This window comes from Drosophila albomicans, chromosome 3 (assembly GCF_009650485.2).
Source record: "Drosophila albomicans strain 15112-1751.03 chromosome 3, ASM965048v2, whole genome shotgun sequence".
NCBI lineage: Eukaryota > Metazoa > Arthropoda > Insecta > Diptera > Drosophilidae > Drosophila > Drosophila albomicans.
In genome coordinates, this window is record NC_047629.2 from 57,020 (window position 1) to 82,725 (window position 25,706).

The 25,706-nt window shown below is 37.7% G+C and overlaps 2 protein-coding genes across 3 annotated transcripts in view; both read right to left on the bottom strand.

Moving 5' to 3' along the window:
- Window positions 1-11,561: 11,561 nt before the first annotated feature.
- The window catches only part of LOC117569775 (tyrosine-protein kinase-like otk), a 28,308-nt gene continuing 14,163 nt past the window's right edge, over window positions 11,562-25,706 (bottom strand). Inside the window, exons 1-5 of one of the 2 annotated variants that reach the window (XM_034251074.2) lie at window positions 19,112-19,492; window positions 16,738-17,645; window positions 14,162-15,591; window positions 12,579-12,915; window positions 11,562-12,479 (exon numbers count right to left, since the gene is read on the bottom strand). In XM_034251074.2, coding sequence (XP_034106965.1) covers window positions 12,387-12,479; window positions 12,579-12,915; window positions 14,162-15,591; window positions 16,738-17,645; window positions 19,112-19,328 — 2,985 coding nt within the window. In that variant the 5' untranslated portion in view covers window positions 19,329-19,492 and the 3' untranslated portion in view covers window positions 11,562-12,386. Of the gene's footprint in view, window positions 12,480-12,578; window positions 12,916-14,161; window positions 15,592-16,737; window positions 17,646-19,111; window positions 19,493-25,706 lie in introns of those variants that run through there. The other variant, XM_034251073.2, reaches the window with a different exon arrangement.
- Window positions 22,927-25,307, bottom strand: LOC117569776 (putative helicase MOV-10). Its single transcript, XM_034251075.2, has 2 exons — window positions 24,467-25,307; window positions 22,927-24,402 (listed from the first exon to the last, which is right to left on the bottom strand). Exons 1-2 carry the CDS (start codon window positions 25,206-25,208, stop codon window positions 23,072-23,074), a joined length of 2,073 nt encoding a protein of 690 aa, XP_034106966.1. The 5' UTR covers window positions 25,209-25,307; the 3' UTR covers window positions 22,927-23,071.

The window sequence follows — 25,706 nt, forward strand, 5'->3', positions numbered from 1 at the left end:
GAGTGTGCTCGACTGTGAGATATCCGCTACTCATTTTCAATAAAACCAGATTTACCAAAAAATACCCGTTATAGTTTTATTCTTATTATTTATTTATTTGTAACTGTCTTGGGTAATGTGCCATTATTTTTCATTATTAACGCAATAGTAATACAATCAGTAAATTATAAATTAAAAAAAAAAAAATTAATTATTCAAATTTATACTTTTTATAACAAATAACATATATGGGGATACAAATGTAAAGAAAAAATATATTTCTTTTGTTTTAATTGTTCATTTGTTGCTTTCTGATGACGTTCGTAATATATTAAAAAAAAATAAAAAAAAAAATATTGTGCATACGACCGTTTGGCTTTTGGGGCCAATTAACAGCACAATATTCATTTTGTGCAGCACTGCAAATTAATTTAAATATTTAAAGACTTTAATTATTTTTAACTACACAGCGCTCAAGCCAGCCAGCCAGCCAGCCATCCAGCCAGGACAGTCAACACAGCAGCCATGGAGAAGCAAGTGGAGGATGTGGACGTGGACATGAACGTACAAACATGCATATGGATGGGCAACATGGGCCACATGGCAACATGCGACAACAGTCAAACAGCCAAGCGTAAACTTAACTGACAAGTGGAGACTTAACTTCCATAACAAATTGCATTCCAATTGCACGACGAGCAGTCGCCGTGCCGTCGTAGTCCTGACATCCTTCTGTCCTAACGTTGCAGTCAGAGTCAGGATCGGAGTTGGAGTCGGAGTCGGAGTCAGAGTCAGAGCAACCATGAAGCCATGAGGCATAAACAAACACACACACACACATACACATCAGCGCATATACACACTTATATAACCACACGGGTGATGCCATTGCTGTTAATTTAAATTGCTTTAAAAAAGATGTGGAGACCAGTTGTAGGTTTGCAGGCCAGCTGCACGATAAGAAGATATCCTATATCTCATGACGGAAGATTTCGCTTCTTATGGTCATTTAGGCTTCCATCATATTTTAGTAATTAAATCAAAAATACTTTTTGAAATACTTTTAAAAATAAATTCTTTTAAACAAAGGGTTCATAATCTTCAATAAAATTTAGAAGTTTTGTTAAAATCGGTCTGATGTTTTAATTCGTAATTTATTAATATAGAGCTCAGTTTTCTAAAAATATTATTTTCTAGTTCCATCACTACATATCCAAAATTATGGAAATGTCATTCGTATACCATTGTGTATTGTAAATAACATGTGTCTAATACTCATTTGATCTTTTTAAAATAGAAATTATTGTAGAAAAAAAGTTGATCATAATTCTTAAGGTTTTTTAAGGTTTATTATTTTCAAACTTATAATAATTATTTGATTGCCGATCGTAGCACAAAAATTCTTTTGAAAGCTATAAATACTATACGATCTACATTTGAAAAACACCAAGGTAGTGTTTACCTTAAGTAAGTATATATACAAACACAGGGTATAGCAAGAGTACATTTTAGTAGAAATGGTAACAGGAGCAGCTCCTGCAGCGCTCTTGAGCCGCACACATGGCCATGCCATGCACGAAATAATCCTAAAGGGTGTGAAAATATGAATGCAGCCAAGAATGTTTGCTGAGATGGGGATTGCTGAAGACGCGAAGCTGAAGCTGAAACTGAAGCTGAAGCTGTTGTGCCACATAGCGAACGAGAGGCATAAAAAAAGAGTTCAAAAAATAACAGAAATAATAAACGAGCACACACTGAAAAGAAAACAAAATTATGTATTATGCAACTTGGTAAGTCGAGACAGACACACACTCACACAACCAGTGCAAGCAAACACACACACATGGACATTCTCATTCACATTCACACTGGTCCTCAGTTGCCATCTCAGTTGCAGTTCTACGTTGGCCATGCAAATGGCATGAAACTTGGCGACCCAACTCCGTTCCCTGCCGCGGTTAAACGCGCCACTTGCGCACAAGAGGATTCGTGTTCCCACGTCTCCGTCTCACTCAACGCTTTTGACTCCAACTTGGCGGATTGCTGCTGCTGCTGCTGCTGCTGGCGTTGCATAAATAACTAAAATCATTTTGGCAGCTGCGTTTGGCTTTCAATTAAACCAAGACTTGGCGTCTTGAAGTAATTGCTATGCAAATACAAAACAATTAGAGAAAATTCAGTTCGACCCACGCTCTAATACGCCAACTAATCAAGTAAGTTGGCATTTATGTTTACAAAGTTATAAGATACACGACTATTAAAGGATCTACTCGAATAGTTGTATTTCGATGCTGTTACTTTGTCGAATTTGTAGTATTAACTCAACCAACTCGTAAGAGCAACAGATTAAATTATAATTATAATTTTCAATTATATGAAGTTAAATATTTTTTATTTAATAATGTATAATGAAATTTAATATTAATTTTTCTTTTCATTGCTTACAGAAAAGTATTTAAAGGAGATAATTTTTCGTACGTCAAGAATTTTTTTGACTTACACAAGAAGTGGTTACTTTGATGATTTATTAAATTGTAAAATAAAAATTAGATTGAAAGTAAACAAATTAAACATATAATTCAAAATTATTGAGAAATAGTAATTACATTAATATTATAAGCATATATAAAATATTTAAAGAAAGTTATTCTGTTGTTGAAGTGGTAATAAATTGCATTTTTGCACAAAATTGATGTTAATTTTCTTTTCCTTTAGATTTTTAAAGAATATCATAGATATTTTACCATAATTCAAGTATTTTGGTTTCGCGATTTATTGTTGAAATTTTTTAGTAAATTTGGAGATAAATAAATTAAATGAAAAGTATGCAAATTCTAAAGCAATATAAATTACAGTAATATTACTTATAATATTATTTATTAGTTCTTAATAAATATTATTAGTATTTTAATTCTTATGAAGGAATTTTTTGCATTGTTGAAGCTGTTTACCTTTCCCTGCGTACAAAAAAGAATTTTAAAGTTTTATTTATTCAAGTAATTTTTTGATTCGCTAAATATTAGCAAAGTTTTTATTAAATTGTGAGATTAATAACTTAAAAGTAAAGATTACAAATTATGAAGCAATATAAATTACATTAACTATTGTTGAAGTTGCAGTAAAGTTCACATCAATCTAAAATTGGTTTTAATCTTTCTTCTCCTTGCTTATAAACAAGTATTGAGAGTTTTAAAGAGTATTATGGAGTATTTGCCATATTTCAAATAATCGTAGCGTGCTTTTGGGCGCCGTCATACTGACGAGTAGGACAGGACAGGCGTCATAAATTTTATTGATAAAATTGTTAGCGACAACTTTTTGACAATATTCGAGTGGGGCGTGGCCAAAGAAACCCTTTTCCCCTACAGCGACTAAGGCAACTTGCGGACGCAACTTTATTAAAATTCAGAACGACAACTGCGCCAGCAGTCGACGTAAAAAGAAAATACCAAGAAATGGTATTACGGAATATATTTGGTAGGAGTCTGCAAAGAGATGACATTAGAGAGTTTCGACTAGGAGACAAAAACACATGTGACATTGTCGCCCTACAGTAAAATCGATTCGAGATTGAATTGAGGCAGACCAAGCAGCTGAGGCTCCGCAGGCAAATGAAGACTGTAAGTATGAAAGTAGGTAATGGCGGAGTGTTGGAGGAGTTGGAGGAGTCGCTGACTTGGGGCTACAAACTCGTCGCATTGCGGTTCAATTCAATGATTTGTGGCCTGTGGGTTGCGTCTTAATTTATCAACATTTTGCCGAGCTCACTGAGCAAGACAATCTCTGCTATTAATGGCCGTCATGCGGTGATGCACTGCGGTGTGGGGTGCTGATGCTGATTGTGTGGCTCAATCGGCCCTATCCTTCAGGATGAGCCATGGCTGCTGGCTTGAAAGTTTTTAAAATAGTTTTGAGTTTCGCCAGCTCCGCTGAGAAAAAGTTTATGGCCAAAATAATTTGTATGCTGCAGCAAACTAACATGAAAAGTTTGTACAATTTCTATTTTGCCGTATCAAGTTTTCTTATTTTTACATAAAACAGTTAGTTGGTTGTTGTCTTCGAGCTTAGTCTGGTTGCTGCGGGTGTTAACTTGTTACGGCACAAATTACACTTTGGCAGTAACTGGCGCGTCACGGACTTGGGATGCTTTCTTGGTCATTTAGCAATCAGCGTTGTCTTGTTACAGTCAAAGAATATGCTTAAAAAAAAAACAACTTATGAACTCGTGGAACAATATACAATAAAAATCTTTTGAGATTAAAATATATAACAATTTAAAATGCAAAGTAATTTTTATTAATCTTGTATTTTTAGTTTTTTTGATATAATTTGTGAAGACAGTAGCAATATCGTCCAGCAACACTATCTGGCAACGATATATACATATGTAGATAAGAAGATTGCCAGGAGTTTTCTTAAAAACAAATGCAGGAGACAAAGTCTAAACGTTGTTCTACTCAATTATAAGTGAAATAATTTGTAAAACTTAGCAGATGCGTTTTATTGCATTTATTAAATAACATAAAATAATAAAATACCTTTTTCTTATTTAACTTTATTTTAGCTTTATTTTGTTTAACTTTAACTTTAATTTAATTTGGAAGAATATAAAAAATCAATTATTTATAATAATTAATCAATAAAAATCCAAGTAATTTATTTGTACTCTAATTTTTTTGTGTTTTGTTGATGTATACAAAATACAAAAATTATAAAAATATTTTAAGTTTTTGAAATGCTATCCGTTTTATTCAGTTACTAATCGAAGTATTTTTTTGTAGTGTATAGTTACTTTAAAAGGCAGCAAACGTGACCTATGACCCTTGCACTCTGCTGGTTATAGTGGATAGCTGGCTTTATTCCGCAGCGCCTTTGCATCGGTGACTTTTGTGTGTGATGGATTGTCCACTATGTAGATAGTTCCATGTTACAATACTATTCTGCTCACAGCAAACGTTGCACATTTCTTCCGACAGCAGTTTTCTCTCTCTTTATCATTGTTCTCGTTGGTTTTTTCGTCTTTTTGGGCAATTGCCATTGAAAACGACAGCACAAAGATGTTGGCTCAACTCGTTGTCGTTGGCTGGGGTCCTTTATCCTGGCACAGCTTCTGCTCTGCCGCTTGGAATGTGAATGCGAATGTGTTGACATAGCGCTAAATTTTTCAGTTACTTTTTGCTTGCCCTCAATGGGTGGGTGTGTATGTAAGTGTATGCGTGTGTGTGCTTAAAGTTTTACGGGCTTTGTGCACATTTATTTGAGCCAAAGGACTCGGCAACCGTTATTGCCGGCACGCTATTGTGTCAATGGGTGTCAAACTGGAAGAAAGAATTTTGTGCAAAATCAACATTATAAATAACGTATTGGGCAACTTCGGTCGCTGTGCGACTCCACAAATCCACTTCAGACAGATAAATACATACCTATATATGTAATTTAAAGCATTCTGTATAAGACTTGGATGCAATTTATGTCAATGAAGTTGTTCGTTTTACATTTGTATCAATTCAACTGTTGTATTAAAAAGGACAATTTATGAAATATGTATTGTTAAATTTTTTTAATTGGATTTTACAAAAAAAGTTATGTAAAGGTTTTTGATTAAAAATAGCGAATGTAGATATTACTTATCGTATTATTAATTTCATTATCTCAAATTTGTAGTTAACTTTTACTTTTAATATTTTTAAAATAACGTACATACATAAAAAAATCCAAATAAGAAGTGTCTAATAAGTAGAGGCAATTTAATTTTAGTACTTAACAAAAATAGTATTAAGAATTTAATAATAAGTACCCAATAATTCTACATTTATGCTAAGGAATACAAATCTAAATCTCTTATCTTTCTTTTTTTTTGTATAAAAACATTAATATATTAATATATAGTAGTAGAAAGTTCTTAAATATTTATTGTAAGAATCAATTCTAAACTATTTTAATATTTTAAATTTTTGCAAATATTTGTATTAGCATTTTTTAGTTAACTCTCATTTTACGAAAACTCTCATAAACGAAAAATGTTGAATATTTTTACATAAATAAAGCAAATGTTTTAAGTAGATCTACACAAAATAACCAATCCGTATGTTTTAAATTTATGTATTCAGGGATACTTTAATTATTTGGCGAAGTTAGTGAAAATATTTAAAAATATGCGTGCAAAGAAGAGAAATTCTAGCTTTGGATGAAACTCAGTGAGTGCTCTCTTTTCGAGTCCTTCAATAAACGAATTGACAAGATTCTTGTCTAAATTGGCTCAAGACTGATTTTATCGCCTCGCCAGCGTTGCTTAAAACACAAAGTTTTCTTATTCATTTTCATTTAGTACACCTCAATTTGGTTACCAAAGGAGCGAAGACTCTGTCCCTTTATTTGGCATCCCGAAACGCAGCTCATTTCACAGTTTACAGTTTTGCAAACATCCTTGGCAAACGAGTCCTTAGTTTAATTCTGCTTCCGCTCGGCGTTTTCAACATTTGGTAAGCAATTTTGTTTGTGTCGAGGTTCTGCCTATTGAACCTAACGCTTGAGCGTTTCAACGTCTCGGGCCACAAAGCAGCCTCATTTAGCTCTAATTTCACGATGCTCCAATCTCTTAGCATAACAAGTCGGCTAATGCCACACTTACCGTTATTGCCACCAAAAGAGCTGGCGAAACTTAAACGGGCTCAACAAATACACACGTAAGTGAGCTAAGCAGCAAGTCAATAAACGCCCCACAGACATAACAAAAAATGTAGGAAAGAGGAAGTAGAACTCTCGATGGTAAACATCACCTGAACACAGTTCCTAAGCGCCCAAAAATCTGCTCGAATTCCCCAAACTTAACCCTAAACCTTTTATTTTGTGCCCTTGCTTTTTTGCATTAGACACAAATCCCCCAATGAACCTCGGCGTTAACTCTATTGAAGCGTTCAGTTTTTCGAACTCCAAATCAACTGCATACGCTCAGGCACTCTTACTCTCTCTCTCTCTTTTTGTCTGTCGCTCTCTCTGTCTTTCTCTCTTTTGCTTTGGTAAATAAAACCCGTCAGGCTTTTTATGGCCAACACGAAAGCTAAACTTTTGCCGTGGGAGTCGTTCCTCCAAGTCTCTGGCGTGGCTCGTAAAATTTTATGCGTTCTTTGCGCCCGTCCTTTTGCGCACTGTTGAAAATGAAAATTGTTACTTTACGTCGAGCTGAAGTTCAGAATGGAGCCGGGACGAGCACCAAGAGCTGAACCACGAGCAGCAGCAGGGCCACGAGTAGAACCAAAAACCATTCAAGTCAACTCGAGTGGCGACGACAACGACGACTACGACGACGTCGACGATGATGATGTCGCCTGCCAGACGTGGCACCCATTGAGGGTAGCTCAGTGTTGTTGCTGCTCTTGCTCTTGTTGTTGTTGTTTTGTGTTTGGTTTTTATGACTTTGGGGGTATTTATTTCACTTGAAATGTTACGTAGAATGAACGACGCTTGCTGGCTGATGTTTCATTTCTGCTCTTCACTTGTTCCTCGTTGTCGTTCTCTCTCATTCGCTTTCTCTTCCTGTCTCGCTTGGTTGCCTGTGCGTTAATGAGTCAAAGAAAGGCTCAGCTGTTTGGTTAATGCATGTCCTGCACCACACCACCCCGTTCCCCCTCGTTTGTACCGTATCCCTTTTGCCAAACAGTCGACAGTCGACAGGGTTGGTTCAATGTCGCCTTTGTCTGCACTCAAGTCTTGGCTGTTTGTCTAAATAACCGGCGGTTAAATCTTTGCCAGCTTTAAACCATTTGCTTAAAGCACAGCACAATCAGCTCACCTGTCTTTCTGCTCTTGAGTCTCAGCCATGCTGTGCTGTGTCCCTGTCTCTGTCTCTGTCTCTGTCCCATCTCATTCTGACATGGCCATAATTTCCACTGTCAGCCATTAGCCTGCCACGCGGCATCATTTCAAAACTGAAACTGTCAAGCACATTTCGAAGTTTACCCTCATTTAACGCTAATTAGTTTTTTCCCGTTTATTTTTTGTATTTGCAACTTCATTGACCTTTTTTCTCTCACATCTTAACATTAATTTGTCATACTACTGCAGGTCGTTCAATAGCACATAAATTCTTACAGACAAACCAATACAATGGGTCAGTGTTATCAATAAATTTAAATTTTACTAAAATAAATAATGAATAAACTCAAATTTGTATCATTATTTATAAAGAAATAAAAAAACTAAAAATTTAAGATGTAATGTTTAATCTGGTAATAAGTAAATTTAAACTGAAGAAATTTGTGAAATATATGTTTATTTAAAATTTGCGTTTTAATATAAAGTCAAATAATTACAATAATGGAAATGTTCATTATTATCAATAAATATTTAATTTTATTCAATATTATTTTAAAAAAATCTATACAAATTTATTAACCTAGTGTTAAAGTAGTGTTAAAGTTGGGAAATTTGTAAAATATATGTTCAAAGTTTTTGTTTTGTCAACTAAATAATAAATTTATATCATAATTTATAAATGCATAATATTATTCAATAAAAATTACTTTAAAATTTTTGGGGCTTAAAATAAAAAAAATAAAATATATTTTTATTTTAGATATAATTTCTAAAAACTGGTAACAAAATGTAAAATTTAAAAATTGTTTAAAATATGTATTTAACACACAAACTAAATGCAGCCTGCTTATTGAATATGTTAATATTTGACAATATTATCCACAGTGCCGAGTTTCGCTGAGATCAGCAGAAAGTTGTCAGCATCGCTGGAAATTAAGCAAACATAATCTTCATATAATCGTAAAGTAGCATCAGCGTCAACACTGTGGCCAAAACGTGAGTCTCCTTACCATTCTGGGTGGTGACTTTTTGGGGTAATCGTAGTGCCAAGCAGCCCCTTATAGAGAAGACGTAGAAATATGAAAATATTTTCCCATTTTTACAGTTGGGGCTCGACTCACGCGAGTTGAAACTAATTTAATTAAATTTATACGCTCAAAAGGCTTTGCAGCCGAGGCGCGTGGCTGTAGATTTTGGAGTAACAGAGTGAGAGTCGCCGGTTGTCTGGCTTGTTGCACTGATTCACTAAAAGTCTTCAGTTGAATATTTTATCAAGTGAATGAAATAATTAAATTAGTAGCGCAAAACGTGTGGGATTTTCAAACTTTCTTTTAAAGGAAATACACGATGGGTTTATTTTTTTTGAGAATTGCTTCGGGGGTTGTTTTATTTTTTAAAATTTCCAATTGTTGACTGGAATGATGTGCTGCAGTTGCACACTAGTTGAAGTAACCCTTTAATGATGGCAGCTGCTCATTTCGTTTGGCCTAAAAACACAATTCAAAACTTTGTCAAACTCTGGCACACTAATTGCGCTGCAAGTTCTAAAATGAAAATGCCATAAAATCGAGGCCAAGCTATCAAATGTGCAGCAAGCTCATATTAAATAGAGATGGTGTGGCATGGGCTGGAAGAGAGTTACCCTACTGACAGCAATATGATTATGTGGAGGAGTCGGTAACAAATGAGTCTGCGATGTGCCTCAATTATGTGCCAGGAAGTCAGCAGAGTCAGAGGCAGACTCTCTGCAAAAGTTTTGCCTTACTGATGAATGCGAAAATATGTTTTCGGCGACTACATAATGAGGCTGTTGTTCCCCGACCTCCGAACTCTCTTCTCTGTTCCCCGTTCTCTGTTCTCTGTTCCCGTTGTCAAGAGCGGCCTTGTGTATTGTGTGTACTTCATGTTCAGAGTTGCAAGTTGAAGTTGCCTTGCGGCCGTTTTACTGCCATCAATCCGGCGCTTTGTTTTTTGGCAACGAGTTGAGTTTTGCAGTCAATTGCCAACTCACTTAGAACTCGCATACAAAAGCCTTAATTTTGCGCGTAATTTATTTGCCAAACATTTACTTTTGTCGTGCATAAATTTAAATTTAATATGTATGTGTGCAGGTAAAAGGCATAATAAAGTGGCGTAGGTCATCTGGGGGCACACACACACATACACCACACACCACTGTGTGTTGATGTGAGGCATATGCGGCGTATGAGTAATGCACATTTTACGCTTCAATTGGTAAAGCCATTTTCCCTTGCCCTCTCGTGCGGTATTAATAAATTGAATGGCATTTTTGTGTGCGATATGTAAATGTAGAAAAAAATATGGTAAGCTTAGGCTTTGTTGCTGCAGCTGCCGCAAAAACATACCAAAATTCATGTATACAAATATTGCGCATACGCCATGTGCGGCTGGCTTCATGTATTTTTCAACAGTTCCATTTGGCAAGCCATCAGCCATGCAAAACACATGACAACAAGCCATTGCACACGATGCCGCGTTGACGTTGAAATCAGCTGCATTCGACATTGATTTATTCATGTCCATTCACAGGAAACGTCATGGCAGACGTAGGCAAAGAGTTTTTTCTATTCCATGAAACTAAATGCAAATATTTTTTCTATACAGCTGGTCCGAAAAATCTTTGATTTACTATTCAGTTATTTGGATCCATCTCCTACTAATTGCTCATAAATGTCGACCAGGCACCTGAATGCGGACTATGCTCAAATTAAAATCCTTGTTAAGCCAAGCGTACGGCTTTGGACTTGCAGGCGATACACTACAAACAAATAAGATATTCAGATCCATTTGATTGGCATTGACCAATTTGCTAAGATAAATAAAATATACACAATTTCGTAATTTTGATACAAGTTTTCTGTTATGTTAAAAACTGTGTCTAAAATATATAAAATATAAATGTAATACTTTTTTATTTCTTTTTGAAATTTAAATTCTTTTAAATAAATACCCTTCCAATATAAAGGAAGAGTATTAGCGTCTCGCTACACGACAAGATGTAATACTTTTTGGCACTTTTCGTAGAAACTTTTCAATCAGCCTTTGCGCTTAGGCATTTGAAATTCATGACAGAAAATTTGTACGTGCCATGAAATGCTAAACAGCCTATGCTTTTGGCTCAAACCTGCCACAGCTGCCCACAATTACCAAAAAAAAAGAAAGAGAAAGTAAACTAAGGCAAAATCCAAGAAAAAAGCAGGAAAAAATGCCAACTCATTGTGTTGGGTGTTTGTTGTTGATTCAAATGCAAATATCGCTCGGTCGACTGCTAAAGTTTTCGCACGAGAAACTTTTTCGCAACCTAGGCTCTTCATCGTAGGGATCCTAGTCAACTTCCGGTGCAACTTAAAGCCTCAATAAGCCAAGGCAACTTTACGGTTTATTGCCATGTTGTTTTGTCAGGCAACCCGAAACCGAATGTTCAATCCGCCAATTCAATAGGCGCTCATTTTTCAAATCAAGTGGAGTGTGAATGAGCGGGATGGCAAATCGTTGGCGGGACTTCTTCGCGAAGGACCATCAACAAATTTGCCACGCCAAATGAAATGTCTATAAAAAGTAGTTACACAGCATAACAAGGCCGGAACCCGACTCCGGATTTTGGCCCCAAGGGTTTTTTATTTGCATTTCAGCTTTGACTTTTCATTTTTTCTTTTTACTCCGACTGTCGCTTTTTGGGCTAAGCATTTAAAATGATTTCCATTTCGGCCATTGCTTATTTCATTTCATTTTACTTTATTTATTCTGTGTTTATTATTTCATTTAAATGTTTTGTAAACATGCATCAAAGCTTAAACGGCTAGTTATAAATTTGTTACGATTTATTTGCTTTTTATGTATTTAGAAATTATGTTATACGTAAGTATGTATGTATTTATGTTTAAAAATTTGGCTTAAGTAGGTAATTGAATTTGGAAATTAAAATACTCGTTGTAATTCATTGTTGTGTATTTTATTTAATTTAATTATAAATAATTTAATTATAAATATTTATGAACTTATGTAAATGCTTCAAATTGTTTGTTTATCAGTATGTAAGATTACATTATAAAATTGATCTTATCATTAAATATATATATTCGCATGTTTTGGGAGATTTGAAAATATTTCTCAAAATACCCCAAAGGCTACGGCTATAAATGCTTCAACTGGTTTAATTGCAAATTGTTTGTGGCAGTTTTTATTTACATTTTAGCTGCATATTTTATGCAGCACCACGCAAATACTTTAGAGAAGATATCAATGCTTGCGGTTTTTACAATTCAACTGCATACACAATTTTCTATGTATGTATGTAGTTGTGTGATTATACGTATTCTTATCCTAGGTTTAGCATTAAGTGCGCATGTTGAACACACGCCTAGCATTTAAATACATAGAACTCAGTACGATGCGATAACATTGGACTCTCGCAAATGGTTCAAGCAAATGCTGCGGCATTTTGCGAGTACTCCTCTATATACTATGAAAAATACTACAAATTATATTTGGCGTAGTTAGCAAATGTTAATGTTAAGTTATAACGTTTGCCAACACTAATTCAGTCATCAATCTGGCAACGCTGTCGCTAATTATTTCTCAGCACTTTGCATGGCCTTGCTGAGCGCGGCTCCCAACTGACTGAAGGATGGGCGTTCTTTGGGATTGGTCAACCAGCAGGTGAGCTATTATTGTAACGGGTAGAAAGAAACAAAGTGTGCACAGGATATCGTATTAATTAGCTGTCGTTCTTCGAGAGAAATGGCCTTCGTATATTTACTCACCAAAATCTCCTTGAGGCTGGCTGGTGTACTATCGGCTACGGACCATTCCAGTGTGTTGGCCATCGCACGTTGCACCACATGCTCATTGGTTAGGTCCTCGTGGGGCAGCTTGGTGGCTTGATTGAATAGTTCCCACACCACCACACCGAAGGCAAAGATGTCGCTTTTGGTGGTGTACTCATCCTCTTGGATGCACTCCGGTGCCAGCCAGCGGATTGGCAGCAGCGTGTTGCGATGCTTGTGATATTCCCGACTATATTTATCCTTGCACAGTGCCGGATAAGCTACTTTCACGATAAATTCACTGGAGATAACGCAGTTGCGAGTGGCCAAGTCTCTGTTTTTTTTTTAAGAGAGACAGGAGTAGAAGTGAGAAGTTTGGGTTAATGGCTAATTATTCCAGAGAGCGTGACTAATTTTCTTATTGTCATAAATGCGGTATTTATCAAGCATTTAAGATAAATTGCAATTTCTTGTAAAGTGAGGTAGAGGAAGGTTACTTAAAATGAAATACGAGAAAAATAAACACTTTCTAATGAAAATGCTAATTTTTAGGCGATAGTCCCTAAGGAAGGCACATTAAATAACATAATCGATTTAGAATAAATAATACTACATATAGTAGTATAAACAAGTAAGAAAGCTACAGTCAGTTGTACTCGACTGTGAGATACACGCTACCCAATTTGATTAAAAGCAATATATTTTGCGGTATTATTCTCAAAATATACCGAATATACTGCAAATATACTAAAAAATACTAAGAATATACCAAATGGTATGTTTGGTATATCGATATAGTACACCATTCAAAATATACCATAGACGGCACAATGTGCTAGATTGTCGGCCAAAGCAACTCAGACCCCTAGTAAGTACCAACAAGAGTATTTCTTTAATAACTTCCACAATTTTTATCTGATCGCAACCAAAGTACTATAGTAATTATTGTATATACCAAAATTCGCAGCTTTAGCTTTAAAATTACGCTTGTTATTCGATTTTTTTGATTTGCGGGGGCGGAAGTGGGCGTGGAAAAAATTTTAAACAAAATTGACCTGCGTGCAAAAATAACAAATGCTGTCGAAAAAAAATTATAGCTCTATCTCTTATAGTCTCTGAGATCTATGTGTTCATACGGACGGACGGACAGACACATAGACGGACAGACGGACATGGCTAGATCGTCTCGGCTGTTGACGCTGATCAAGAATATATATACTTTATAGGGTCGGAGATGCTTCCTTCTACCTGTTACATACATTTCCTGTTGGCACAAAGTTATAATACCCTTCTACCCTATGGGTAGCGGGTATAAAAATATATGCATGTCAAAATAATATAAGCTGCCAAATATGTAGCTCACAAGTAGGAATTAATATTCTAATTGAAAGGAAATTATTGCCTAAATCAACTCAAATTTTATTGAGGTTGTTCCCTACATAAAAGTTACGTTTTATTTTCTAACGTTGGGAAATGGAATCCACATAAAGATTATATCTATACAGTTTTACAAATATTATAATATCCTCTTCCAGCTTTAGTTCCTTATATGGGTACCTAAGTAATTATGTCCATCTTACCTGTGTGTGAATCGGGCGCGATAGATGGCGTCCATGCCACGGGCTATTTGATAAGCCACAGCCAACATTTGACTTGTAGTTAGTGGCGGTGGTGAGGATCCAGCTGTGGCAGTGTTTACCTTGCCAGCGGTGGCCAGTAGAAATTGTTTGAGATCTCCCCAGTCTGTGTACTCGAGAACCATGTAGTGCGGATCCTTTTCCCGGCACAGACCAAACAGACGCACGACACCTTTGTGCGAGATGGCGCGTAGCAAGTCGAGTTGTCGTCGGAACTCCTGGCAAGCCTGCTCATCCTTAACCTTGTTGAGTGCCTTGACCAGCACCAGTTGATCGGGTGTGGTTTCCGTTTGGTCTGGCTGTGACGGTTCCTCCTCTTTGATCTCCTCGATGTCATCCATTGAGGTCTTAGAGCGACGCTTCTCGTTCAGCGTACTCAATGTAGTGCTTCCGCTGCCGCTGGCTCCGCTGCCATTCTCGCTGTTGCTGTGCTGCTTCTCCGGATCCGTGTCCTTGTCACTTTGTGACTGCGTCGACACCAGCGAAGCCTTCAGCTTGCCAACAAAGACGTCGCCAAACTCTCCGCGTCCAATTTGTATGAGCTCGCTGAGACCGGAGCGAGGCAAAGCCAGTTGCTCGTAGATATGAGCCGATTTCTTTGATGCCCTCGACTGTTGGCTGCAGGCGGTGTCATCGGATTTCTGGGCATCCCCGTTGGCGCCTCGAGATTTGCTGTGTCCGTTGCGTGATTGCTTCGCCAGACATGGCTCCTGCTCAGTGTTCTTTCCCGATTCCGGCTGATCACCGCCGGCCTCCTTAATGCTCATCTCATTGAGGCGAGCCTTGCGCGCCTGGCGACGATAGCGACACCAGAGCATCAGTCCCACCACAAGCACAATGTAGGCCAAGGCAACGGTCATGGTGATGAGCACGGCACGTGTCACTAGAAAACCATCCCCAGCTGATTCCTCGGTGATGAAACCATCGCCATTGCTGCGCACCAGCAGACGAACCTCTTCGCGCTTCAATCCCGCACTGTTGCCAATTGTGCAGCCGTATTTACCCTCATCCTCGGCCTGGACATTGCGGATTTCGAGTGTGCCATTTTCCAAGAAGCTGAAACGCTGACGATCCGTGTTGTTCTCGCTAAGGAATTGCAAGTCCTTGTCCCACTGTATCGTTGGCTTGGGGTCTCCAATTGCCTGACAGTGTATGACAGCCACGCCCTGTTCGGTTGTCTCAATGGGTCCCACGGGTGCGACGCTAAACTTTGGTGTGACCACCACATTTATGGAGACTGTGGCGTTAATCTGTCCCTGGCTATTGCTGGCCATGCACGTGTAGTTGCCTCGATGCTCGGCGGTCACATTCTTAAAGGTTAAAGTGCCATTGATGTCATCCACGTGCTCTGGCAGCGAGTCATTCGCCGCATCCTGAAGAGATGAGAAGTAAAAGAGGGAGGGAGATAGAATTGTGGACTATTAGATACCAATTTTAAAATCCAGTTGCGACGCGTTTTCATCTAAAATGCAAAAACCTTGACAACCGAGAGGAGGGAGCTCAGGCCATATGCGTTTGTTTTACACCAAAAAACCAGTCCAAATAGAAAAAACTTCGTTGGGGGATTTTGTTAGTATTGTTGTGTTTTCCCCTATTTTTACTTTTTTTTTTTTTTTGTTGGTAGTGGTGGGGCGGGACAGTTGTTCCGGCAAATGGACAAACAGTTGTCAAAATTGGTTGGTCCTCGCAAACAGCTGCAAACAAAGGACTTTTGACTGGATATTAGAGGTAGAGGAGGGGCCCAATGGGCATGTTAGCTAGATAGAACTCAATAGAGTTTTGCATATGAAATGCGCTTGTTGAAAAGAAAAGTTTACACAGCACCACGTAGTATTTTTCAATTTTCTAGGTGGACATGCGACCTCACACACAGCCCCGCGGGATGGCGCCCTACCATATATGAATGGAGCACCAACGAGTTCTAACATAACACTCAATGAATAGATATAGAGTTCTCCATTCGTAAACGAATGGTATTCTAGCTTATCAAAAATGTATAGCTACGAGAATTCGAATGAATATCGGCATAAAAAATTGAGAAATTCAATTATATTCCGAATATATTTTAAGAAGACATTTGTAAAAAGTTTATACTATAAAGTTGCATTTAAGATATTACTATTAAATTTATAGACCCGATACTCAAGGTAATAAAGGAATAAAACTTAGTGCCAACAGAAAATGTAAGAGGTGTATTTAAGTATTTTTCTTGGTATATTAATTTAGTTGATTTTAACAATAATACCGTACTGTTTACTTTTATTGAGTGTAGTCTTGTAACGTGTTCTTAGATCATTTTTATGCTCTAATTTTGTTAAAAGACATTCATAACGAAACATTCTTATATTTTTATCACTATTGAATATTAGTGATATTTTAATTTATCATGAAAAGAAGGGGAGACAATGCCGCGAAACTTTCTAAACTAGTATCGGTATTTCAGCTGCTAATATGGGAAGTGAAGAACAATTATCTCAAGAATTTATCTACTAAAAAATTGATGATTGATCTCTACTTACCCTCAGCCATTGAACCTGTGGTGTTGGAGTGCCCTGTGCCTTGCAGTGCAGCTTGCCGAGAATGCCAAGCTCCAGGTTTTTCGACGTCGGCTGCGGCATAAATTTCAGCTGCTCAATGACCTCCAAAGTCCCAGGTGCTGAGTTGACTGCCACATGACCCTCCAGCTGCAATTGGCACATATATTGTCCGGCATCACTGGCAATAATGCTGCTAAAGCTAAGGGTGCCATTCTGCTTGTGCAGCACAAGGCGACCGTCTTCACGCAGCAGGGCGTCCTTGCTGAAGTCCAGTGTCTGACCGGGTATGAGTGCACTTCCCAGCTCCACATGTCGCAGCACTTTGCCATCCTTCCGCCAACGCAGCTGAATGCGTTGATTTTGCAGCTCGGCGGGCAGTTCGTAGAGACAACTGAGGGCAGCCGCGTCTCCCTCCTTGATGATTAGCTTGGCGTTGGGGCCTTGCTCAATGCGCAGACCATCGGGAGATGGTGGCAGTGACAGTGATTGATCCATGCCGCCGGCACCTCCACGTTTGCCGCGACACAAGAACACTTGCTTGCCCCACGACTCTGGCAGCTTTTGGTTCTTCTTCAACCTGGGCAGGCACTTGGGTATGCCGCTCGTATGATTCTCGTGCTGATGCTGATACACAAAGCCCTGTTTGCTCATCACACGCGCCGCCGCATTGGAGGCAATGCAGCGGTAGAAGCCATCATCGGCGCTGCTCGGCTGTCGCACCAGCAATCGATGCTGTTGCAGCTCCACATTCTGCCAGGTGCTCAGCTTGGCGCTGTCCCGATACCATTCAATGCGCAACGGCTCATCGCCAGAGGCCCCTTCTACGTGGCACTTGAGCAACAACTCGTTTCGATTGCTGCCCAGCAGTTGCACGCTTGCCGAGTCCAGATCTGCAAGAAGCCAAATGATGTGCTGCGATTAGTAAGGGCTCAATAAACAAATAAAAAAGTCACTTGAAATCGAGGGTAGCTTGATAAGTTGAACTATGTCAACTTTAAATATATGTATATCAGAATTGCGAAAGGATCTATTTACATTGTTTTTGATCTCAAATTGATAATTTATATGTATAAGGTAAACACGTCTTTATAACATTCAAATTAGTAAATGAACACTTTAATATTTATTTATTGATTAAATGCATTTGCAATTAAATAAGAGAATATAATAGTTAGTTATTTCAATCACTGCAATTTTATTCTATTTATTGAACAGTGTATAAATATTGAGCAGAACCATTCATAGAGTTTCAAGTGACGATATGATGCTGAAGTTGTAAACAGAACCTCGTAATTGGATCGGCTAGCAAGAATTCCATAAATATGCATAATATATCCGCAAGATACATTTGGCTTTAATGCATTTCTTAGCTCTCGTTTTGGTGAGTTGGTTGCGCGAATTCGCACTTTTGTTGTTGCCTGCCTCGCTTAAGTGCATTTCATAGTCAGCGCGATGGGGCAAAACACGACGCTGCAATCTTTGTCTTTATCGCTGCCTGCCAGCCCATTTAAGGCGCAGAGGAAGCATAAATTGAACTGTCAGTCAGTTTGCTAGGGTCGGACTGGTTCCCTCACTTTGGATTTATGTAAATGCTTCTTCACAGTTCTCGTATGTGAAAAAAAGGCGACTGCTTTTCTCCTGATTTTGTTTTGTTTTGTTTCTTTCACTTCGCCTGGCTCAGACGCCGAACAGAACGGAGAGTGGGAGGCGGTTGGGGCGCAACGGTACTTGGCAACAATTGCAGCATGAGAAAACTGTTTTGTGGCAAAAGCATAATAAAAAGAATGCTCCAGGTTGAAATTGCGACTCATGGAGAATAGTCTAATGTGTGAACTCTTTCTGCAGCCCTTTGTTGAAGATGTTCTGATAAGAAGCTCTGAAATTACTTAAAGATGTTAATCTATTCCTTAGATACAGTTTTGTAGTGCATATTTCAAGCAATGAACAGCTTGTTTAACCAGGCGGGTCTCTATATATCAGTTAGATACATTTTATACATTTAGGGTTTTATTTTAATGTTTAAAATTAAGAAATGGTTAATGTATTATTTTAAATTAAAATACAATATAAAGAAAATGATTTCGCATGTCTTTTCTAAATGAACACAATTTCATTCAATTTTATAAGTTGAGTAATTTATAAATTAGTATTCATTTTTGGATTTGAAATTGTAATATTTTTGCCGTTGAAGGTAAGTGTCAAGTTTTTTCTGTATTCATAATTTCATTGTATATTACTCTTTTAGAATACAATTCATACATACATATATCTTAATAAATATATAGTGCTGGAAATTATATTCAATTATACACAACAAAAACAAACGGAAAATGTTTTATTTTATTGTATTTCTTACCATGAAGCCAAAAAAACAAATCCGTCTTCTTTAAACTATCGTTAATCGATGCTTTGTCGGCATTGTCGCTTATCGATGCCTCTCGTAATTTATTGTTTTCCAGGAATGATCGTTTACATAAAAGGAAATTGTAAACGATCATAATATCAATAGCATTCGTTAAATTGCAATAACAGCTCACGACAAGCATACAAATACTTTGGACATGAATTTGCATCCGTAACTTGTTGATATCCCTGAAGTTGGCTATTAAATTTGTTCTTGTATGTAATTACTGCTGCTCGCAGCTGTCCGCCTTAGCTGACAAGTTTTTGTTTGGTTATCCATTAGATACTTTTTGTATTTGGGGGCCACCGATGCACTATGGGCCAAAAGCCCAAATATGCGGCATAAATGATTTTTTTTTTTTTTTGAAATAGTGTTGTTTAATTATTTTTTTGGTATCTTGAATACTTATATGATATAAAAAAATTTTGATACAATTTTTTGGGAATACCCCTAATTTTTTGCGCGCTTTAAAGTCAGCTGTTCAGTGTTGTTTTGTTTTAGACAAAAAACCCGCGAAAATTTTGACGACTTGCAGCTCGTAATTCAATTGAACCAAACATTAAAAGTTAAAAGTGTGTTAATGGAAAATAAAAATCAAGGTATGTAAATTAATAGTTACTAAACGTTTTTCCATATTTCTAAATGTTTGTGTTGTTTTGACTAATGTGTTGGAAATGTGTTGTTCTAGCTTATTCTAACAAAAGTACATGTGTTCTGTGAAGCTTTTCTTTTAAGTGCCTCCAAGTGCCTTAAAGGTAAAAATGTAATATTTTTAACAAATTTCTATAGAATCCATTTTTAGTAATGGTTTTTGCCCGTTTTTGAAATAACAATACATGTTGCAGGTGTTTATGAGTTTTCTCATGCAGCGCTGCTCAAAGTGTTTTTTTAATAACTTCGATAATTTTTATCTGATCGCAACCAAATTTTCAGGAATCATAACTACTATGGTAATTATTGTATATACCAAAATTCGTAACTCTAGCTTTAAAATTAGGCTTGTTATTCGATATTTTTGATTTGCGGGGGCGGAAGTGGGCGTGGCAAAAATTTGAAACAAACTTGATCTGCGTGCAAACATAACAAATGCTTATAGCTCTATCTCTTATAGTCTCTGAGATCCAGTGTTTCATACGGACGGTTATATGGGGGCGGGGGGAAGGCGTGGTCAAATTGACACAAAATTTTTTCCGAAATTCTATCTTTCTCTCCTAGATATTTGTGGAAATTTTCAGAATCTTAGGTCCATTTTTAGAGTTTATGCCGCAAATTTGGGCTTTTGGCCCATAGTGCGATGGCTCGTTGCTGTCTAAGTGCCAATTAGTTCACTCTACTGTCGATTTGGTCGTAACCAATATGTAAAGTTTATGCCACAAGCAAGTCAAAGTGTCTGTCAGTAAGTCGTCGTCACTGGACGTGCCCCAACACATAACAACACACACACACGCACACCCGCTAACACGGATACATAAAGCAAATACAAATACAAATACATTTCAAACTTTTGACACTTCCTCGACAGAGTTAGAGATAGAGACGACACTGTGCTGTTTATTGAGTTGTTGCCGTCGCTTCAAGTTGTTGTTGTTGTTGTTGTTGTTTTTTGTATGCCACCAAATAAGTATCTACAAATATTTAGAGACATTTCTAGCGCTGGTGGCTGGTGCTGGCTGCTTTGCAGTTGAGAGTTCGCTGAGACAAACAAAGTCAAAGCCCAAACAAGATTTATGTGCATATGTAAATTTTCTAACGCGCCCAGCAAACCGCAGGCAACAACATAACACGGAAAGAAAGACCTAGACCCAGACACAGACCCACACCCGGACCAGACCAAGAGCTGGAACAGAAACTGGCAAACATTCAGATGGGCAAAGCAAAATATCCATAAAACATGCTCGTACATCAAGCATTTTTCTAGGCATCAACGAAGGGATGCGATGCGGTGTGTATATTTTTTCTTGGCCATAAAAAATGTTTGTATAGATAATAAAAATGTGAACATTTTATAAAAATTATGAACCAATCATAGGAAGCAGAAGGAACATAAAACAAAAACAGGAAAATACACGAAATATCAGAAAAATAATTTGATTTTAAAGTTATTCGCATACTTGAAATGTAATTCGCTGTGCAGAACAAATAAATAAATAGCAGGCAAAAATAAAACAATACCTAACATTGGCGAATAATCTGAATTAAAATTAAATAAATAAAAACTATGTAAATATGAAATATTTAATCACAATGAAATTCAATTAGGGATAATTTTAAGTTTGTTTAGTTAATAATGAAATGAATAATTTTCGAATAAAGTATTAAATACAAGCATGAATTTTGTTTAAGTTTTGTAATGTTTTGAAACGTCTGATACCCATGCTCCTAGAGCTATAGTATGACCTGAATGCCGCCGCCTTAACTGTAACTCAAATTAAGTTGAAGAATAGCTGCCTAGTCGCTAATTAAGAAGCGTCTCATTAGTTTGATGTATGCAACGTCAGTGGCAGACACGAACACATCTCTTAACACCTACACCTTAAAGCGCACGCTGCAACGTAGCCGGTGGGAGGAGCTGGAGAGGAAGGCAACCATTATTCACACGTTGCATGCAACATGGGCTAACTGGAGGGAGAATGGGAAAGAATGGGCAGCGAACGATGCCGAGGTAAACATAAAAGCAACAGCCAAACAAACAGCGACTCCAAAACAAAATAAATTTGTTAAACTTTTGCTGGCGAAGCTGAAGAACTGAATAGCTCGGAACTCGACACTAGGATCGGACAGAGCATAAACCACAGCGCTGTAAACAATTGCCTGGAATTGGAACTGGCAACCCAAAAGAAGAAAAAAAAAAACTAACGATACGAAACGAAACTCCGAAAAACAAGAGACGACCAGTAAACTTGCCTCGAGTAAACAAAGTGGAAGTAAATGTCGAAAAGCAGGCAGCTGAATTATAGATATAGAAATTGACAGTCGTCAGTCGGTCTGGAGACGGGGGTGGAAAAAGAAGACGGAGAAAAGAATGGTAGGGTAGGCTTGATATCAATGATGCCTTAAGCCGTTTGTCTTGGTCTTCCAAGCAATAATATATATAACAAAAAAAAAAAAATAATACTAAAAGTACAATCGAAAGTGTGCCGACTGCGTATTATATCGTCAAATGCAAGTGTGGGCTTCCTAAAATTCTGATAAGATAACAGCTGCACTTTTTTGACTGCGTTTTATGCGTTTTGCCTTACTGTGTGAAAATATAATTAATTGATAATCAAAAATTGATTATTTCCTTCACCGTCACAGCCAGTTTGTATGCTCTGCACTTCAAATGGGAACATGGCTGAGAAATAGTTCAATGTAGGAACCCATACAAATGATTCCTTCACCATTCACAGCACTTATGCAGCTTTTCTTGACATATTTGCATGCTTCCAAATGAGTTGTCTTCCAGCACGTAATTTAATTATCAGGAAATGCTTAGAGTAATATGGTTATTTTCGATATTATTACGGCAGAAAGCTTGAAGATGGGAATCGAGTTGGCGCAGATTGCTAAAACAAATTTTGCTTGGCTTTGAAACTGATATTTCTCATTCAACTTGAAAATATCGTTCCATAATTCTGCATTTAAAATAAACATTTCAGAGATTTGCTTAGCCAGCCATTTTAAAAGATTGCAGAGTTCTGCAGTTTTAAAACTTGAATCAATATAAAGCGGATAGAATTTCTTGATATTGAATCGAACCTTAACAAATTCACAATTGACGCAGGGTTAAGCCTTACTTCTGAAATATCCTACATATTTTGAACAATAGGTGTTCTTTATTTAAGCAAGTGTTCTGACATCAAATTCGGATAACAATATAAAAAATAAAATAAAATGAACTCAGATAAATTGAAGAAAAAATGCTGTTCTGCATTACACAGACAGATGATTCATGCGATAATCCAGATCAGACGAGCACGAGGAAGTGTCGCTGTCGCTATCATTTGCTTCTTGTTCCTGGCGCTTGCTGAAGTCGTCTTTTAATAAATTTTCAAGGAACAATAGATTACCCTTCATCTTACACTGATCGATGATAAACTTGAAGTTCTTGTCATCGCTTAGTGTGATTGGATTCCCGATCAGTATCATCAACGACTTGGCACGCGAGAGCAGCACATTGACACGTCGAGGATTCGAAAGGAATTGTGTGCTCGCATAGGAACTGACCATCGATACAATTATGATAGACTTTTCATCGCCCTGGAATCTCTCAACGCTTCCAATCTTTACATTGGTTTGTTTTCGTTGACGAAGCATCTTTTTCAACAGTTTGCATTGAGCCAGATATGGAGACACAACACCAATGTCCTCCTGCTTCACCTCAATACCGTTGCCAAGTCCATCTCTCAATAGGCTCGTTACGTACCAGCAGAGGACGTCGGCCTCCCTCTTATTGAAGCTACTTGTGGAGTGCTCTTCGCGCTCAGTTGCTCCGTGTGCAGCTTGAAATATGATTGGAAATCCTTGGCTGGGCAGAACACTCCAATTGGCTGCCCGATTGACCTCAGCGGGGGGTGCCAACGGTATTAATTCGCCATTGTAGAAGAGCTTGTTGTAGATGCCCACGATCTCCGGATGGGATCGGTAGTTGCGACGCAAACGTGTCTGCAATGTCTTATCATAGTCTCCACTGGCATTAACCTGATACAATTTGTTGGCCATCAGGCGATCCATAAGGGATTGATCCAAGCCAAGAGAGGCAGCTCGATTACACATGATAACCGGCCCCAACTGCTTATGATCGCCAGAGACTATAACATGACATGGGTGTATTTTATTTCCCACAATGCCCATCAGCGTCTCCGGTTCGATAGAGGCAGCAGCCTCATCAATGAAAATGTGCGTAAATTTTGGGTTATTGACAACATTCAATACGCCAACGGTGCACAGTGTAGCCACAACGATGCCATACTGACTTAGGTCAATGCGTCTCAGGCCTTCGTGGCGTCTCGAACGATAGTTCGAGCAAGCCAATAGCTTTGGAGGCATTGTCTTTTTGGCCTTTCTAAGCCGCGTGTACGACAGCAACCGCAGCATAACGTTCTCCCTCTCTCTGACATGCGCCACTTTTGAAACATATTCGCATAATCTTTCAGCAATCGTGTCACATGCCGAATTGGATCCAGCAGTAACAAGGATGCGATTGTTTCCTTTCAAATATAGTTGTAGAATCGCCTCCACAATGGTTGTGGTCTTGCCGGTGCCTGAATGTGAATGTGTGAAGCATCATCATTAGGTGTTCATAACCATCAGAGCTTTGACACTTACCTGGTGGTCCAAAGACAACATACGGTGCTTGGGGATTTTGACCTGCAACGATCTGCTGCACAGCTTGTAACTGCTCGGCATTGTTGCGAATGGAAGCATTGAACAGAGTAAGTGTAGGTAAACTTTTGGGAGCTGGAGCGGAGTACTTTTTGGAGTTTGAGTCCGGGATTGCAAATATATAGCGATGAATATCAGGCCTGTTCTCAAGAATTTCCAGTGCATGGTACATAAGACGCTGAGGGATGCGTGGTGAGCGAAATATGACATCAAATGGCTCGTCCAACAAATCAATGCCGGATTGAAAGTAAAAGCGCCTAGGTGTCACCTTTGTAATCTGCGAAACATGTTTGCCACTCATTGAAAGTGCAAGTATAAGCGGCCTCGGTAGTGGCGACTCTTCTAACCCTTTTCTGGACACCAGAACGACTTCATCATAACAGGAAGACAGTCGACTTGCACTATTCACTGTTGTCGCACTGAATTTTATGAAGAATTTCTGCAACTTGTTTTTACCAACATTGACATTAAACTGAGTTAGTTCAGCATAGGACTGCATAGTGGATACGTCATCAATATGCAGCAGCGCCTTCAAAATGGCACAGAAATTGTCGTAGCTAAGATGCTGTTTCTGCAAATATGAATTAAATATCGGTGCAGCATCTTTTAAGCTTTTGTCACTGAAATTGCTCTCTAGAGCCTTCAACCAATTTTTACTGAGTCCATACATTGGTAGCTTTTCCATTGTCTTTCTTTTAAATTGGAACTTAATTCACTTTAAACACAAGTATCAAGCAATGAAGCAGTCTACTCTTGCTGACGATCAGATCGCAACTGAATTTTTATGGGATTCACAAAATTCTTATTTGCGAATGTGAGCAGCGAGTGTGATATATGTATGTATTTATGTATATAAATTACGTAAAGCGTTTACGTTATCGCATACCCTACACAAAGTTTAAGAATTTGCAAAAATGACAATACAAACTTAACAATTTTATAAATCGAAAAAAAATATATATAATAATAAATATTTAACTCTTAAATAAAAATTGTTCAATTTAAACCTTATTTTGTCTGACCATTTGACAATTTTTTAGCATAGAGTATGCAAAAAGCGAGTTCGCAAATTAATTTTTTTTTTGTGGCAGCATGAGTCATAGTTGTTCGAACAAGCGAACAAACGAGTTTTTTTTACTTGTTGCAACTGCATAAAATACTAAAATACTGAAATATAAAATTT

Bases quoted from the DNA above. Each gene is read 5' to 3' on its own strand.
- LOC117569776 (XM_034251075.2), bottom strand. From the start codon at position 25,208: ATGGAAAAGCTACCAATGTATGGACTCAGTAAAAATTGGTTGAAGGCT. The intron at 24,403-24,466 runs GTAAGTGTCAAA...ATTCACATTCAG, and splicing joins TGTTGTCTTTGGACCACCAG to GCACCGGCAAGACCACAACC.